The following is a 15,268-nucleotide window of genomic DNA, read 5'->3' as shown; positions in this document are numbered from 1 at the left end:
ATCCATCCCTCCCTCCCTCCCTCCCTCCATCCTTCCATCCATCCCTCCAACAAATACTAACTGAGCACCTGCTTGTGCTAAGCCCTGTTCACAGCCCTGGGGATGCCTGATCCAGAAACAGAGCAACACAGGCAGCCACACCTCCACCCTCCCAGAGCCAACTTTCTCACGACAAGAGCCCAAAATACAGATCAAATGAATGGAAAAAAGACAGTGAGATGTGCTAGGAAGAGAACCCCGAGCTTGACATGACCCAGGCAGTGGAGGTTGCAGCTGTAAATTAGAACCTTCCCTCCTGCCAGGTGAGTCCTGTCCCCTCACATCTGCCATGCTCTGAGCTCCCTGGGACCATACACCACGAGCGCCTCCCCTGGCCTTGCCCTGGGCTCAGAGTTTATGCATGGCCGAGACCTTCATCCTGAGGGGAGCCCGCAGAGCCATAAACATTCATGGGAGATCTGATCGCAGGTTCTGAGGGCTGCCCGCTCACCCGGCCCTGTCTCCAGGACCCTAAATCCCTATCTGCACAGCCCATTCTGGTCCTCTGGGCCATTTTCACAGGTGTGACTGGGACAGTCCACATGTTCTTCATGTTCAGGAGTGAGGTCTGGGCTAGGGAGACTGGAGCTGCCACCTACCCAGGGCTGGAAAGATGACCTTGGAAAACATGTGGACAGGACAGGGCGAGGGCCCAGCTGCCTGCACCAGCCTCACAGGACAGCAGACTTTTCTCTTCCCTCTGGCTGTGCGCTGATGAGAACAAGCCCCGACAGAGGAAGGGCGCTGCCGAAGCCTCTCCTGGATAATTCCCTCTAATTAGGCAGGGCATTGGCTGTCTTTAGGGCCCCTTGCCAGGGCACCATTCAGCTGAGTCCGCCACATCGCCTCCAAGTGGTGGCCTTCCGCCTCCCCCCTCCCACCCCTGCCCCAAGCAAGAGGGAAATCGAGGCTCAGGGAAGCTGGGGTTGGAGATTCTCCCTGTCACTCATGTTGCCACCACATTAGGATGGTTAAGTGCCCGGCAGAGCTGTGCAGGGCACTCAGGACCAGAGGGCAAGGAGCAGGGGTCAGCTGCCACCCCCATGCCCCCTCCACCTTGGGCGTCCCACAGAATGGCCCCCCTTTCCTGCCATGCTGGATGGTCCGAGGAGACTCCACCATTCCCAAGCACTGCCTGCGTCTCCTTGTGGCGCCTGCCCCTCCTGCTGGAGCTGCTGACAAGCAGGGAAATGCTGGATGTGGGTTCGGTTAAGCATAGCTCTAAAAATAGCCTCCTGCTTTGAGAAGTTCCTTGTTCAGAGTCGTACATTTTTACAGGTACACAGAAGTTACTCCTGGAGGTCTCGGTCAGAGATAATGCCGTAACCTGGGGGGTACCTCTGGACCAGACCTTGTCTCAGCCTCAACAGGGCCGACCTGAGGGTATTAAGTCAGCAAGCTGGGAATGGTTGGGGCTTTCTCCCTGAGACAAGGGGGCGGTCAGCAGAAATGCAGCTGGGCACGCCTGGTTGGCTCGCCCTAGGAGCAGCTGCTGTGGGCTCAGGGTCACCTGAGAGGTCTGTGGGTCAAAGCCGAAGGACATGGGGATGGAGACCAGGGGCCAGTAGTAGGGGCTATGGGCCCACTCTGTGCAATGGGACACAGGCTTGGAGCGGACCCCCGTTCTTTCTTGGTTGAGACCACGGGCTCCTTAAATTGGCCCCGCCTTAGACCCAGCTTGCTGGTGGGAGGAGTCAGGCCCCCTCTGCAGCCCATTGACCCCCCCTCCCTGCCCCTCAGGGAGCAGGGAGACCCCCAAGGAAGGGCCCTAGCTGGCTGCATCACCTCAGGGACCCCAGCCCGTGCCCATTGCCATTTCCTCCTGGGCCTTCTCAGGTCTCCCCTCTCCTGTCCCAGCTTTACAACCAGTCTTCCTTGCAGCCCCCAGCCTTCTTCAGCTGCCACCCCATCTCCACGGTCTCCTCACCACCATCCTCAAAAGCTTCTGCACCAGCTTCTCCCTTCACCCCCGCACTGTGCCAGCCTCAGGTCACTGCATCCCTGCTCTCTGCTGCCTCAACTTCTTGGTGTCTCTGGCCTCACCAACTTGGGTTCAGGACCCTGAGCACTCCTGTCCTTTCTCCTGCTCCTCCCACGGATGTCTCCCAGCACGTCAGCATCCTGCACCCAGATCCTCATCACCTAGCACAGGCGCTGCTGTCCCCCAGGCACTGCCGCCTCCTTCCTCCATCTTTCCCCTGCTCACTCAGCCCTGCCCTGGTCCCGGGGTCAAGTCCAGACTCCTTAGCAAGCTTCGCAGGGCTCTGCCTCTCCGTACATGCCAAACTGAACTTCTCTGCCTCTTGCCTTGTGCACACCATGAACACCCACCTCTGTCTGCTCAGCCATCGCCCCTCACTGCCACACGGCCTTCCTCCACAGTCCTGGCTGATCACACGTGCCTCCCAGGAAGACCTCCCACCCCTGGCACCAGGGCACGGACTCTGCTCACCACCCTGTGGTGCCTGACGCTTCCTCCATTACTGTTCCTGACACAAGCTGTCCTTATTAATTAATCACATCCCCCAGTGTGCCTGCGAGGACAGGGCTGTGTCTGTTTACTCACGGCCACACTCACAGTGTGGCAGGGGTCGGTCACCTAGCTGGCATTCAGGACATGTTCACTTAATGAAGCAACAGAGTAACAGAATTGTGTTTTAATAGAATCCAGTTCCCCATCCTAGTGGGGAAGCCCCAACTCTCAGGACCTGACATCCCCGAGATGTCACCTCCCCACATATAGTGGTGTGATGGTGCTATTTAAGTGCTATAGAAGGAAATGGAACAGGGAAGAATAAGGAAGGGCAGAGGGGGAAGGGTGTGGCTTTTAAATGAGGTGAGCTGAAGGAGATGAGGGAGGGAAGACATCTGAGAAAAGAGATACCAGGCAACGGGAACAGCATGTACAAAGGTCCTGAGGTAGGAGTGTGCCAGGAGTGTAGAGTAACAGGAGGACAATGGGGCTGGGGTGGGGTGGCCAAGGGGGCATGGAGGAGGGCTGGCAGGAAGAATGTTCAGGTCTTACAGTCTTCTGGGTCACTGAGGACTCGGCCTCTCTGAGTCTGTGAGGTTGGACAGAGAGACCTGGTGAGTTGTATTTTAATAGGATCCCAACTTCTGTGTGTAGAAGGGTGGGAGGGTAGCAGGGCCTCAAAGGTACCTGCCTTCAAGAGGTCTGCTAGTCATCAGAGCAGTGGTGCTGGGCAGTTAGATGCTGGGTTTATTTGGTGCCTCTGTGACTCCTGTATATGATCAGTAACACAGATTTGGAAACTAATTAAAGCAGGAACCCTCCTGACTGTCCCCTGACCTCCAGCACGCCCTTTTGGGATGCCTCCTGGATTGTCCAGACAGCTCATCACCTCCCTGCTCCTGGTTAACCAGCCAGAAGTCATGTTGAGCATGTGTGCCTCACGTGAACTCACCCCCTAGTCTTTTCAGGTCCCTGCGAGGGCACCAGCCTCCCCTGGCCCATCCGTGCCAGGTTTCGGCAGTGTCTGGAGGCTCTGAGCATAGAGCTCAATGTCTCTGCCCGTGTGAGTGCCTCCCCTGGACTCTTCTAAGATCGCCACTGACAATGAGGACCTTTCCTTCTGGGTCCCCTTCATCCTGCTCTGCCAGCTAGGCATCTGTCCTCCCAAGTATCCTTGGGTTTAGGCATCTGTGTTGATGCTGCCTTTCCACAACCTTCTCTCCCCACCCTGACCAGGGAAGACAGCATGGATGCCCTGCTCAAGAACAGCTCTGCAGTTTCCCCAGGAAAGTCTTCTCTGTCTCTTTCTTGCTGGGCACACCAGCTATGCGTTCCTTTATGCCCTGCCTCCCCTTGAAATCCACCCCTCTGTGTCCTTGTACTCTGTTCCTTGCAGCCAGGCCAGCCCTTGGGGGCTGCCTCCCTGGCCCCAGGGACTTTTCATAGAATGGGAAAGACTGGGGGAATGTCGCACAGCGGAGTCTAGGCTCTGCTTTGAGCTCTGCCATCTTGGGGAAGCCATGAATCCTTTCTGAGTCTCTCCTTAATGGGATCCCTGCAGGGATTAAATACGTGGACCTGGTTTGTGCAAGGGCTTGCATGTAGTACAGTGGGTGAGTGCATTTGTGCAGTGACCTGCCCCGAGCCACAGCAGTCCCTGAAGCCTGGTTTTCCAGACCCTGCTGGAACACCTACACTACCCACTGAGGCAGCCCCTTCCCCAATAGCTGAACTGCAAGAAACCTCTACTTCCCCAGAGCTCCCAGGCTGCCTTTAGCCTGCTTCTGGTGCCACTGACCTGCCTGCCTCCATTGCCCCCAGGATGGCCCTGCAGAGAACTGGGCATTGTAGGTGGTCCCAAGGCTGCCTTCCTGCAGCTGAGCCCTCTCTGTTCTTTCTCAGAGGACATGGCCACCTTTCTCTTTCCACCCTCACCTCCTCCCCAGACCCTGCCCTAGTTTGCCTGCATCCCTCCCCTAGACCTGGAGCAGATCAAGTCCCAAGTCCCCTAGGCTCTGGACCCCAGCCCTGCCCCCCAGCATGTCAACTGCATGCTTTTCCTCAGGACAGCCGGGTGGCTGAGACATCCACTTGGGGTCAAGTCCCAGCCCTGCTCTTCCCTACATGGGTAACTTTGGCCCAGTGACTCAACTCCACCAAGCCCTGAACCCATCTACAGAAGGCACAACTCCCAGCATGGTGGTTGGGTTACAGACCATGTAGTTTAGACACTTAACACGGCACCTGTGTCTGGCAGGTTTTACAGAGGAGAGTTACTGTGACATGACCCAACCCCATGTGTGTGTGACTGAGGAGTCATGTAAGCACAGCGGGTAGGTGTGCAGACTCAAGCCAGACTGCCTGGCTTCTGAGTTCACCTGCTTGCTGTATGTATGACCTTGGGGTTGAGCTTAACCTCCTCTCTGTGCCTGTAGGCTGTGCATTTAATGCTTAGAGTGTTGCTAACTATACAGACATCAGTTAACTGTTGGTACTATTAGCATCCTTATGTTGGGGTGAGTAGCCAGCCCCCTAACAGAGGGTCCCTGCTTCACCCATGCCCCCTTGCTTCTGCCCAGAGCCTCCTCTAACTAACATTTTTCTTGAGAAAAGTCATTTGTGACTTCACAGGCCATAATTAGAGACATCCATGGCCCGAGTGGCTGAGGGCCCCCCAGCCCTGACTCACTCTCCAGCGAGAGGCAGGACGTGCCGTCTGAGCCATGGGTCCCGGGTCTCCTGGGATTGTACCACCCTCCCTAGGGCCTCATCAGCCCACGGCTGGAGGTGGCTGTCTGCGCAGAGAGAGACTCTGCACAGAGGCAGGTCCCCTGGTTCACACACTCAGCCTGTCTGCCCGCTCCCTCCCCCCCACCTCTAGCTGCCGGGATGTGTAGGTTGGACCCTATGAGTCAAAGACTAACCAGAGATAGAGTTTGGGAAGTGTCTTTTATGAGCTGAGCAGTCTTTTAAAGGACTTCATCTCTGTGAACTGTGCCAAGCCTCACAGCAGTCGTGTAAAGTCAGCACTTTGCCCCCATTTCACAGGGAAGGAAACTGAGGCCTGGAAGTATTCTTGCCCATGGTCACTCAGCTGGTAAGTGCTGGAAGCAGAATTCAACCCAGAACTCTGGCTCGGAGGCTGCAGCAGGGGGTCCGTCCAGCCCCCTCACTTGGCAGAAAGGCATGGGGATTTTACCCTTTCCAAAATGTGTTTTCAGTTCTTATGTGCTTTTCATCATCATCCCAGGGCAGCTAGAAACTCTAGACGTTGTTCTGTCTCGAACTAGCCATTTCTCCACATAAATCTGACACACTCCAGCCTTGGGCCAAGGAAGGCATGTTTGGGAAACTGGAGAAGGGGAGGAGGAGGTTGGGGTCACTGTCTAAGGATGTGGGGCTCCAAGTCCATAGGCCAGCAGGGGACGGCCAAGGACACACACACCCGTGTGCAGCTCCAGCTATCACCTGCATAGCTGTGTTGGGCCGGGCCTGCCTCTGGAGTGCTGTGTGCACGCGTGGAGCTTTCAGGGAGGAGCCCAGTTCAGCTCCCCGTCTTTGCCAGGGCCAAGGCTCCCAGGGACCAATCCTTGATGGAACAGGACGCCCGGTGGGATGGGTGCACCCTCACTTTCTCTCTTTCTCCAGGTAATCCACCCCATGACAGAGTATGGGAACAGGGGTTTCACTTGCTGGGGGTAGCCTCGTGCAGGAAGTGGGATTTGAGCTAGACCAGAGTGTGGCCACTCAGAGGCAGAGGGCTGCAAGTAAAGGGCAGTGGGGATGCACTGGGTGGGAGTACACATTCAGACAGTCCATAGCGGCTTCTAGCCAGCATAGGAGTCCTTTTGCTAGATCTCTGATGGGCATCTGACCTGCACTTGCATACCTCCAGTGACAGAGAGCTCACCATCCACTAAGCAGCCCTAACCACATGAGCACAGACTTTCTCAGGGAAGGGCAACCTCGGCCATAGTTCTTTCCATGGAAATCTGCTCCGTCCTCCTCTTGTCAGCCTGTCAGAGACTTGATGATAGGTATCCTCTCTCCCCTCTGGCTTCTTTTCTCCTGCCAACTGGTCCCAGCTCTTGGTGAGAAGTGGCTTTTAGACTGGGAGTTTTATTCCTGGCATACTATAATTGGGGGCTGGCAAATAGAGTTCACACCATGCACCAGCTGGGGTCAGTCACGTGGAGTGCCGTGTTGGAAGATCCGCAGGAGAATGTCTGTGCTCAATTAGCAATGTCTGCCACAGGCGAGCAATGAGAAGGTGGGGCAAGCATGCACCCCCAGTTTGTGCCCAGACACGGTCCCCTGCTGCAATCTGACACCTGAGGTGGACAGCCAGGCTGTTTTTGCTTCTGGCTCTACGTTCATGTTAGGGACTGGCTTCCTAGCCGTTTTGCTGCATCAGCTCGTGTCAAACTTACAGTGGGCCAGAAAAGTCTCGTCTTTTTCATGAGAACAGCTATCAAACCAGAATCTTCTCCCCCACCGAGCCTGGCGCTGTTTCCATTATATGTATATATAAGTAATTTAAATCAATCCCTTGTTGATGGGCACTTAGATTATTTCCAAACTTTTATAATTAGAAACAACACTGCAATGAAATTCCTTGCATTCACCGCGTCACAGATTTGCTCATTTCCTTAGCATGAATCTCTAGAAGAGGGATTACGAGACCAGGAGCATCTTCTGAGGGTGCTGGGCAGCAGCCACCTACCTGTCATAGAATGTTCCAGAAACTCTAAACTGTCAGGGACCGTCAGGCACTTGGAACAGGTGCCCACCTCACCACCTCACTTCTTGATTTGGATGGGACCCGGGTGTCTAGGAGAGATCACGAATGCCCTTGTGCCATTGAGGACCCAGGCCAGAGTGTTGAGGCGGGAGCTGAGCTGGGTGGTGAGACATTGAGCTCTGGTGGGGAAATCACTGTGGTGAAGGAGTGGTGTGCGGGAGGCCAGGGAAGGGAGAGGGGAGTTGGAGCAGCAAAGGGTGGGGGCTGGGGCTGGGCCTGATGGGTCCCCTACCCCCAAGTCTCTGCCATGTTAAGCATGGAGTCATATAAAGCAAAAGTCTCTGTCCCTGGGGCAGTCAGCTGTGGGGAGGGAGAGGATGACTGTCCTGTTCACACTGGACAACCTCCCTCCCTCCCCAGGAAGGAACTGGGGGCAGAGCTGAGCACTAACTGGACCGAGGTGCCCGTAAGTTTCAGGGTGTTGCAATCCGTGAAGTACCTTTACAAGTTCTGCCAGATGATGGTCAAGCAGAGTTTGATAACTGTTTCCATCTAGGACTCTGAAAAACTTAAACTGACTTGGACATCCTGAGAGTGGCTATTGCCCAAACTCATCACCACCAGGCATTTTCACTTAAAAAAAAAAAAGTTATGTTTCTGTTCACCAGCTGTTCAGCTCAGATTAAGAAAAGAGTCTCTTTTTGTGTCAAAGAGTGTGTAGCTTAGCATCGTCCTCTAGCTCAAGGTGGGCTCTTAAGCTACATCTGTACTTTGGTGCACTGATTACTCATGTATCAGAGGACAGCGTGGGTTGTGGGGCCCTGCTTGCTGCGGTAGGATGGCCTGACCATTTCTTTTCTTACCAGGATGATGTGGAATTGGTTTTGGTTTTAGTGCCAGGCAAGCATTGCCACGTTGCACAAGCCAAGAGGACACCATCCAGGTAGATTTGAAAGGACTTGAATGGGATTGAATGGGATGCCGGTGGGGGTTATCTGTGGGGGAGGGCCTGAAGTGATGACACCCTGGACCCTGGCTCGTGTCACTGGGTGACGATGGAGAGAGACCATGAGCACACAGGATGTCTGACAGGAATGATGTAAGGAACTGCATTCCAGCAACCAGCATGCAGCAGGCATGGGGAAATGCCTTCACTCCTCTGGCTTTGGAATTTACTGAGCGCTGTTAGCTGGGCACATGTATTGGCATTTGGGGAACACCAGCAAGCAAAACAGACAAGTTGCCTCCACTCTTGTAGAGCTTATATACTGATGTGGAAGACCAATAACAAACTGAAAAACAAGATAAATTCATTTTACACTGTGTTTTGAAGTAATGATTGTCATCAAAGAAAAGGAAAAAAATGAAAGCCAAGAAAGGAACCAATAATCTGTGGGGAAGGAGCTGTGATTTTTAAATCTGGTTATAGCAGAGATCTGGGGAAGAGTCTTCCAGACAGAGAGAACAGCCAGTGCAAAGGCCCTGAGGCAGGAGGATGCCTGAACCCTTTGAGCAGAGAGGAAGGAAGTCCGTGAGTCAGGAAGTCAGAATGAGCAATAGGGAGAGGAGCTAAGATGAGAGCAGCTGAGGTCAGGCCCTCAAGGACATTGCAATGACGGGGCCTTCTAAGTATAATGGGGACCAAGGGAGGCACTTGATCTTATGTTTCATTGGAGTCACTGGGACAGCCATGGGGAGGAGATGGGCAGGGGGCCACTGCTGTTGTGATAATACAGGGAGCCGTGAGGTTGGCCTGGACCACCTGCTGTGAAGCGTGCAGAGCCTGGGTGTGTACAGAAGGCAGGACTGATAGGGGAGAGGAGGCTGCAGCTGCCATTATGGTGAAGAGAAAGGCCACAAGTGACCATCAGACCCCTGCCCTTGGCTGTGAAGGGAGGCTTGACCCTCTCTCCTGAGCCTGTTCTGGAACCTGCTGCGTTAAGACAATTGGGAGCCAGGAATCCCAGAAAGTGCTGCATCCTGTTGGGTCAGCACCCACACTCACATCCTGCCCATGACCCCAGCCATCGAGACGGTCAGGGCCCACCTTGGCAAGGGTTCTGGCCCAGCCCTCCCTGGCAGAGCCACTGGGAAGCATGGAAGGACTTCCTGCCCTGGGGACCTGCACAGATACTGCCCTTCAGGCTCCCTGTGTTTCCCTAAACTCGGGCTTGTGAGACTATTTTAAAACCTTAGGAACAGATGGGCGCCTGGGCGGCTCAGTCCCTTGAGCATCTACTTCGGCTCAGGTCATGATCTCACGGTTCGTGGGTCCAAGCCCCGTATTGGGCTCTGTGCTGACAGCTCAGGTCCCATAGCCTGCTCCCAATTCTGTGATTCCCTCTCTCTCTGCCCCTGCCTGCTCGCATGTGCTCGCTCTCAAAAATAAATAAACATTAAAAAAAAAATTAAAACCTTAGGAGCAGAGCCCCAGCTGCATGTCTTCAAGGATGAGATTTTGCTTCCTGTCAGCCTCTTGCTCGGAAAACTAGACTCTGCCCGACTCTGGGGGTGGGGGGGGTAATGTGTAGAAATACTTCCTTGTGAGAGGTTCCAAGGCTGCACAAAATGTGAGGCAGCGGGGTGTGGGGGCCAGAGCAAAGGCAGGAGCTTTGGGCCATGTGTCTGTGGATGGGAATCAACCACCCACGGGTCTCCCGGGGATTCCTTCTCTCTTACATGCAGCCATTGATCAAGGTACCGAGCAGCTATTGTGAGGCATCGTTCAATGCTGTATCACAAGAATGGGATAATTTTTAAGTTTCGTTGGACCCCATCCTTCTCCCCCACCCAGTGCACACAAACAGGGCCCAAAGGAAACAGCCACTGGGTGACTGTGACGTCAGGAGAGTCTTGAAGGCTTCTGTTCCTTCGATCCCTTAAAAGGGTCCAGTCCGTCCACATGGATAATGGACATAGGACTTGAGTGAGGGATGACCTGCCCCAACTCACAGCCAAATCAAGGCAAAGCACCCAGGGCTCTTCCCCCAAGGAAGGACCTATGTCACACGTTAGCCTCTGGGGAGCAGGATGGGATATCCTTTGTTACAGGACACCCACTACGTGTCCCTGGAGGCCCGAGCCAGTTGGAGCAGAAATCTTGTACTATTCTTGAACTACAAGCTGGAAAGCAAGTGTGGGGATTTGCAGCCCATCCCTGGCTCGGGGCAGAATGGGAAGCAAAGGGCAGGCTGCTTCCCTCTGCCCCTGCTCCGAGTCTGTCTCCCCCAGGAGTCCGTGAATAGTCACCTCTGTCCGGGCAGGGCAGCCCTGCCAGGCCCTGTGACATGTGGGGACAGTGGGAGCAGAGCTGGGTGGGGGAAGATCATTTGGCCCCAAGGATGTTGTGTGAGGGGTGCTCCCATTGGTCTGAAGACGGGACCACTGAGGAAGGCCTGTAGCCTGAGAGAGGTGTTGTATTCCCTTCCCTCTGCTGGGCCCCTTCCAGAGAGACCCCTGCCCTGGCCCCGGGAATCAGAGAGCCTTCAAAGCTTGACTGATAACCTGCAGGGACAGGGAAATGGCCAGGCTTAACCAGAGAGGCTGCCGGAAGCTGTGTTGGAAACACCCTTGTCCCTTGTCCCACTCTCTAGAGCGATCTACAGAAGGAACCGTTTTCTGAGCTCACGAATTTGGGATGAGCCACTCCCTCTCTGTGCCCACAGTCTGGCATGTGGAATGTTGAGAGGGATGCGTCCGCACCCTGGGGATGACGGGCAGTGAGGTGGAGGCATGTGTCCAGTCTCGGAATCCAGCCGACTTAGACACAGACGACCCCCCCCCCACCCCCGCTGACTCACCCACTCACTACCTGTGCAACCATGGATAGGTCCCTATACTTCTGTGGGCCTCAGTTTCCCCACCTGGAAAGGGGGAGTTCATAATTCTTTCTTTTCAGACTGGTTTTAAGATTTAGAGAAAATATTTGTACAACACGGTATTCATTTCCAAGCTTGCCGTAACACACAACACAGATGAGCATTTATAAATAATGGTTAACACTTGTTTTCTCACTGTTTCGGAGGGAGGCCAGATGTCCTGTATGTTGGTGTCACTGAGGCCTCTCTCCTCAGGGGCCACCTTCTCCCTGGGTTCTCACATGGCCGTCCCTCTGTGCATGTCTGGCCCCTAATCTCCTCTTCTCAGAAGGGCACATGTCATGTTGGATCAGGACCCTAACAGACCTCACTGTAACTTAACCCCCTTTTTGAGCATCCCATGTAACACACATTCTGAAGTGCTGGGGTTAGAACTTCAAGATATAATTCTGGGCAGGGACATGATTCAGCCCATAACAAACACTATAGTGCCTGTCACCCAAGTAGGTGTGGAGAGAAGAGTCACTTTTGTTAATTTTTATTATAAAAAAAAGAAGAATAAAAGTAATCCATATGGTGGGATTGAATGAGAGAAGGTGACCTGAATCATTTAGTGGGTCAGTAAATATTCACTGACCACCTACTGTGTGCCAGGCCCTTCTGTAGGCACTGGGACTCATCAGGACACATAGTGGGTCAAACCTCTGTCCTCATGAGCTGACGTGCTCATGTAGGAGATGGACAGTGAGCAAAATCAATCAGCAAAGGGTGTCGGATGCTACATGGTATTGCAGGGGACACAGTGGGGCTACCGCTTAGCCACGGCCCCCTCCCACCTTCTGGCTCCCCGTCAGGGCCCGGGGTCTCATCTCCCACTCACAAGATGCCTCTCTCCTCTCTCTGTCTCCTGCAGTGTGGAGGGCGAGGCTCCCAGCAGCGAGACTGGCACGTCCCTGGACAGCCCATCAGCCTACCACCAGGGCCCCCTGGCGCCTGCTTCCAGCCTGAGCCCCGACTGCTACGAGCACGCATCGGTGGGAACCTATGGGCTGTACTCGGGCCCACTGGGGCAGCAGCAGCAGCGTTCGCGGAGGCCCAAGCTGCAGCATTCAACCTCCATCCTGCGCAAGCAGGCCGAGGAGGAGGCCATCAAGCGTTCGCGGTCACTCTCTGAGAGCTATGAGCTCTCCTCGGACCTGCAGGACAAGCAGGTAGGCAGGAAAAGGACGCGAGGCCCTTTGCTGGGACCGCCTCAGGCAAAAGGAGTCTCGGTTCTGGATGCTGGTGTCACAGAGGGGAGTATGGCTAGGTGCACTCGTGCTCCAAGCATGGCCTTCGTGTCAGCCCAGGCCCTTCTTGCACTTCCTGACCCGTAGAAGCTCTCAGAGTGAGGGCACCTGAGTGTCGTGACTTCACCCCACCCCCCTCGCAGTCCTCTGGTCGGGTGGCCAGACACTGAGTGCTTGAGGTCCCAGGAGAGGAATGGGCCCCAGGTAGTCCTGGGGTGGAGTCCCTGCCTGCAGGGAAGGGTGGGAGGTCAGTTTTCGACATAAATAGCACATGCTCTAGAAAGAACACCAAGGCCAGGCACCACCGGGGGCCAGCCTGCTTATATTCCTTTTGGTTTACAAGTCCGTGTTGTCATGGGAAACAACCTCACTGAGGACTCACTCCCTCCGCAGGAAACTTGGCCCAGACCCCCCGTGGGGTGGGCACCTGTGAGCAGATCCTGGGGTCGAGGGGAGAAGCCTGTCCCCACTGGGCAGGAGGTGGGGGCCAGTGGCTGAGAGTTCTCACCTCCAGAGTGCAGGCACATAGGAGGTACTTTAGTAGGAACTCTTGTGTGAAACGATGTCAAGTTTCAGGCTTTGGGAGGAGCTGAGGCTGCCCCAAGCAGCGTGCAAACATGCAAGGCCCAGCTTACCTCCTCGTGAGCCCAGTCTTCCCAGCTGTCTTTTCCAGAGCAGAGGTCTGGGCCTGATGGGGCATCCAGCTCGGAGGAGTGGTACAGGTACTGCCCAGGGCGATCTTCCCTACTCCCCACCCCCAAACAGGGTACCCTACCAGCCCCCTCCTATCTCTGTTCTCAGTGCCACCCTGCAACTTCACATAGCCCTCCTTAGCTCAGCCCTCGTTCTCTTCAGCCTTCTGCCTGTGAGTTGGGGGACAGGGAGCAAATAGCCACCCAGCCCCTGCCTCCCATGGCACTTGGCCCCGTAGCCAGGCCCACAGCAGGGGAGGATCACTTCTGTTCCATTTATCAGTTCTACCCAGATCCGAAGTGGATCAGAAACAGCCAATAGTGAAAGACTGCCAGCAGCACCATTGAAATAGAAGGAAGGGCGTCTAAGACCCAAGAGAGGCCCGTGGAGATAATTGGCCACTTCAGCCTTACTGCCGGCCACCACTGTCCCTTTGAATCCCAAGCATAGTAACCAAAAGCCTATCGTGTGCCAGATGCAGTGCTGGGTGCTAGGGAGTTGACGATGGGCAGGGCGAGGCCTCAGCTCTTGAGCTGACACTGTGATCCAGGAGATGGACCCACAGACAAGTTAGCAATACAGACAGTTTACTTCTGGAATATGGTACAAACTCCAGAGACTATAAAATAGGGGGAAGAAATGGAGTGACTGTGGGAGATGACAGCATTGGATAAGGGTGGTGGGGAAGGCCTCCCCAAGCTGGCATCAGAATGGAGTGTCTGAGGAAGCGGCCTTCCAGGAAGCAGTAACCGCAGGTCCAAAGGCCCTGAGGCAGAACAGCGGTGGTAGAAAGGATGGCAAGGAAGAGGTGGTGGAAAGGTGAGGGGGCCACTGAGCTGTTGACTTCCTGGCAATCCTAGCAAGAGCGGGAATAGGACAGATTATGTGGGAACTGCCAGATACAAGCAGGATATGCCAAGTCCACAAGGAGTAAAAGTAGGGTAACACAGAGCCTCTGTACCTTCTGGTGGTTTCCTATCAATGAGACCAAGAGTCCTGAGTCATCAAGAGGTGGTGGTTCTGCTTTGTGGCAGGATGTCTCCCCTCTGCTTACCATCCTTCCCTGAGTGTGGAGAAGTGTCCTGGGCTCGCTGTGAGAGCCCCTGCTAGGGGTCAGCTCCCTGTCACATCCCAGAGCCTCTGTCCTCCGAGGAGTGGGGAGTCCCAGAGCCCCTCTGCACACCAGGTGTCACGTGAGTACCGGGTGGGCACGTACAGACAGGACTCCCTCCCCTGCCCCCCGGTGAACTTTCAGAAGAGGCCTTGAGTCAGTTCTGGCCCAGACAGAAGAATGATCAGGGTGAGCCTAGGTGGTGCATAAGAGCAGGCCTGGGCCAGCGTGTGTCCCCCAGGGAAGACCAGGAAGGATGGACGGAGAGGGGCTTCTATGACAAAAACAGAGTCCATTCCTGCCTCGCCCAAGCCCCTCTGTTCCCCTGATCCCTCCTCCCAGATCTAGGGAGCCGGTCTCAGGCACTGTTTGGTTTCTGAGCTCCAAAGTCAGCAGGGAAGAGAAAAGCCTTGAAGTGAACCCTGGACCTCAGCTGGTGGCCCTGGCCTCATGACCCCGCCCCCCAAGGTGACATGAGGGGGCCCGTGACACAGGCCTTAGTCAGCAGAGAAGAAAGAGATGGTTTCCTAGAGCTCAGTGTCAGGCCCTTTATCGGCTCCATTGGCTTTCAGAGCCCCACTCACATCCACAAGAAAACAAAGTCTGCTCACAGATGTGGAAGTGAGGTCATTGCTTTGGATGGTGTTCAGTAACTGCAGGGCAGGAGAAAAAACAGACCCGCCCTGGCTGACTCTGGGCCCAGAAAAGGCGTTTTGATTCACCCCGCAACCCCCTACACACACACTTACTCCACACTCCTCTCCTGTGAAGGGAGCTGCCCTGTCCAGCCTGTGGGCCCCAGGGAACTGGCGCCTTCGGCATTGGGGGGGAAGTGAGGGGTCCAGGACCTGCAGTGGGGTGCGTGAGGCTCACGCCCTCTGCTCCCAGCCCACCCCACAGCAGCCCTGAGCGACCCCTCTCCCCTGACTCGGGCCTGGATTTGCTCGGCATCTGTTTGTTTTTACTTCAGTGAGGTGTGTGTGTGTGTCATTCTCCTTGACAGGCTGTTTGCTTCCCGAGGGCAGGGACCTTATCTCTCTCTGCCACCAGTTGTGGTGTGATAGCGGGCACAGGATAGGCAGGTGGGCCTAGACAAGCAGGGTG

General features: G+C 55.1%; 1 protein-coding gene across 12 annotated transcripts in view; it reads left to right on the top strand.

Annotated features, from left to right (window-relative positions):
* The window catches only part of IQSEC1 (IQ motif and Sec7 domain 1), a 164,142-nt gene that overhangs the window by 110,310 nt on the left and 38,564 nt on the right, over positions 1-15,268 (top strand). For 11 of the 12 annotated variants that reach the window (XM_029919187.1, XM_029919189.1, XM_029919190.1 and 8 more), the window contains exon 2: positions 11,985-12,282. In XM_029919187.1, coding sequence (XP_029775047.1) covers positions 11,985-12,282 — 298 coding nt within the window. Of the gene's footprint in view, positions 1-8,111; positions 8,197-11,984; positions 12,283-15,268 lie in introns of those variants that run through there. The other variant, XM_029919188.1, reaches the window with a different exon arrangement.

Source organism: Suricata suricatta, chromosome 12 (genome assembly GCF_006229205.1).
Source record: "Suricata suricatta isolate VVHF042 chromosome 12, meerkat_22Aug2017_6uvM2_HiC, whole genome shotgun sequence".
In the NCBI taxonomy this organism is placed as follows: Eukaryota; Metazoa; Chordata; class Mammalia; order Carnivora; family Herpestidae; genus Suricata; species Suricata suricatta.
This window is presented reverse-complemented; position numbering and strand designations above follow the sequence as displayed.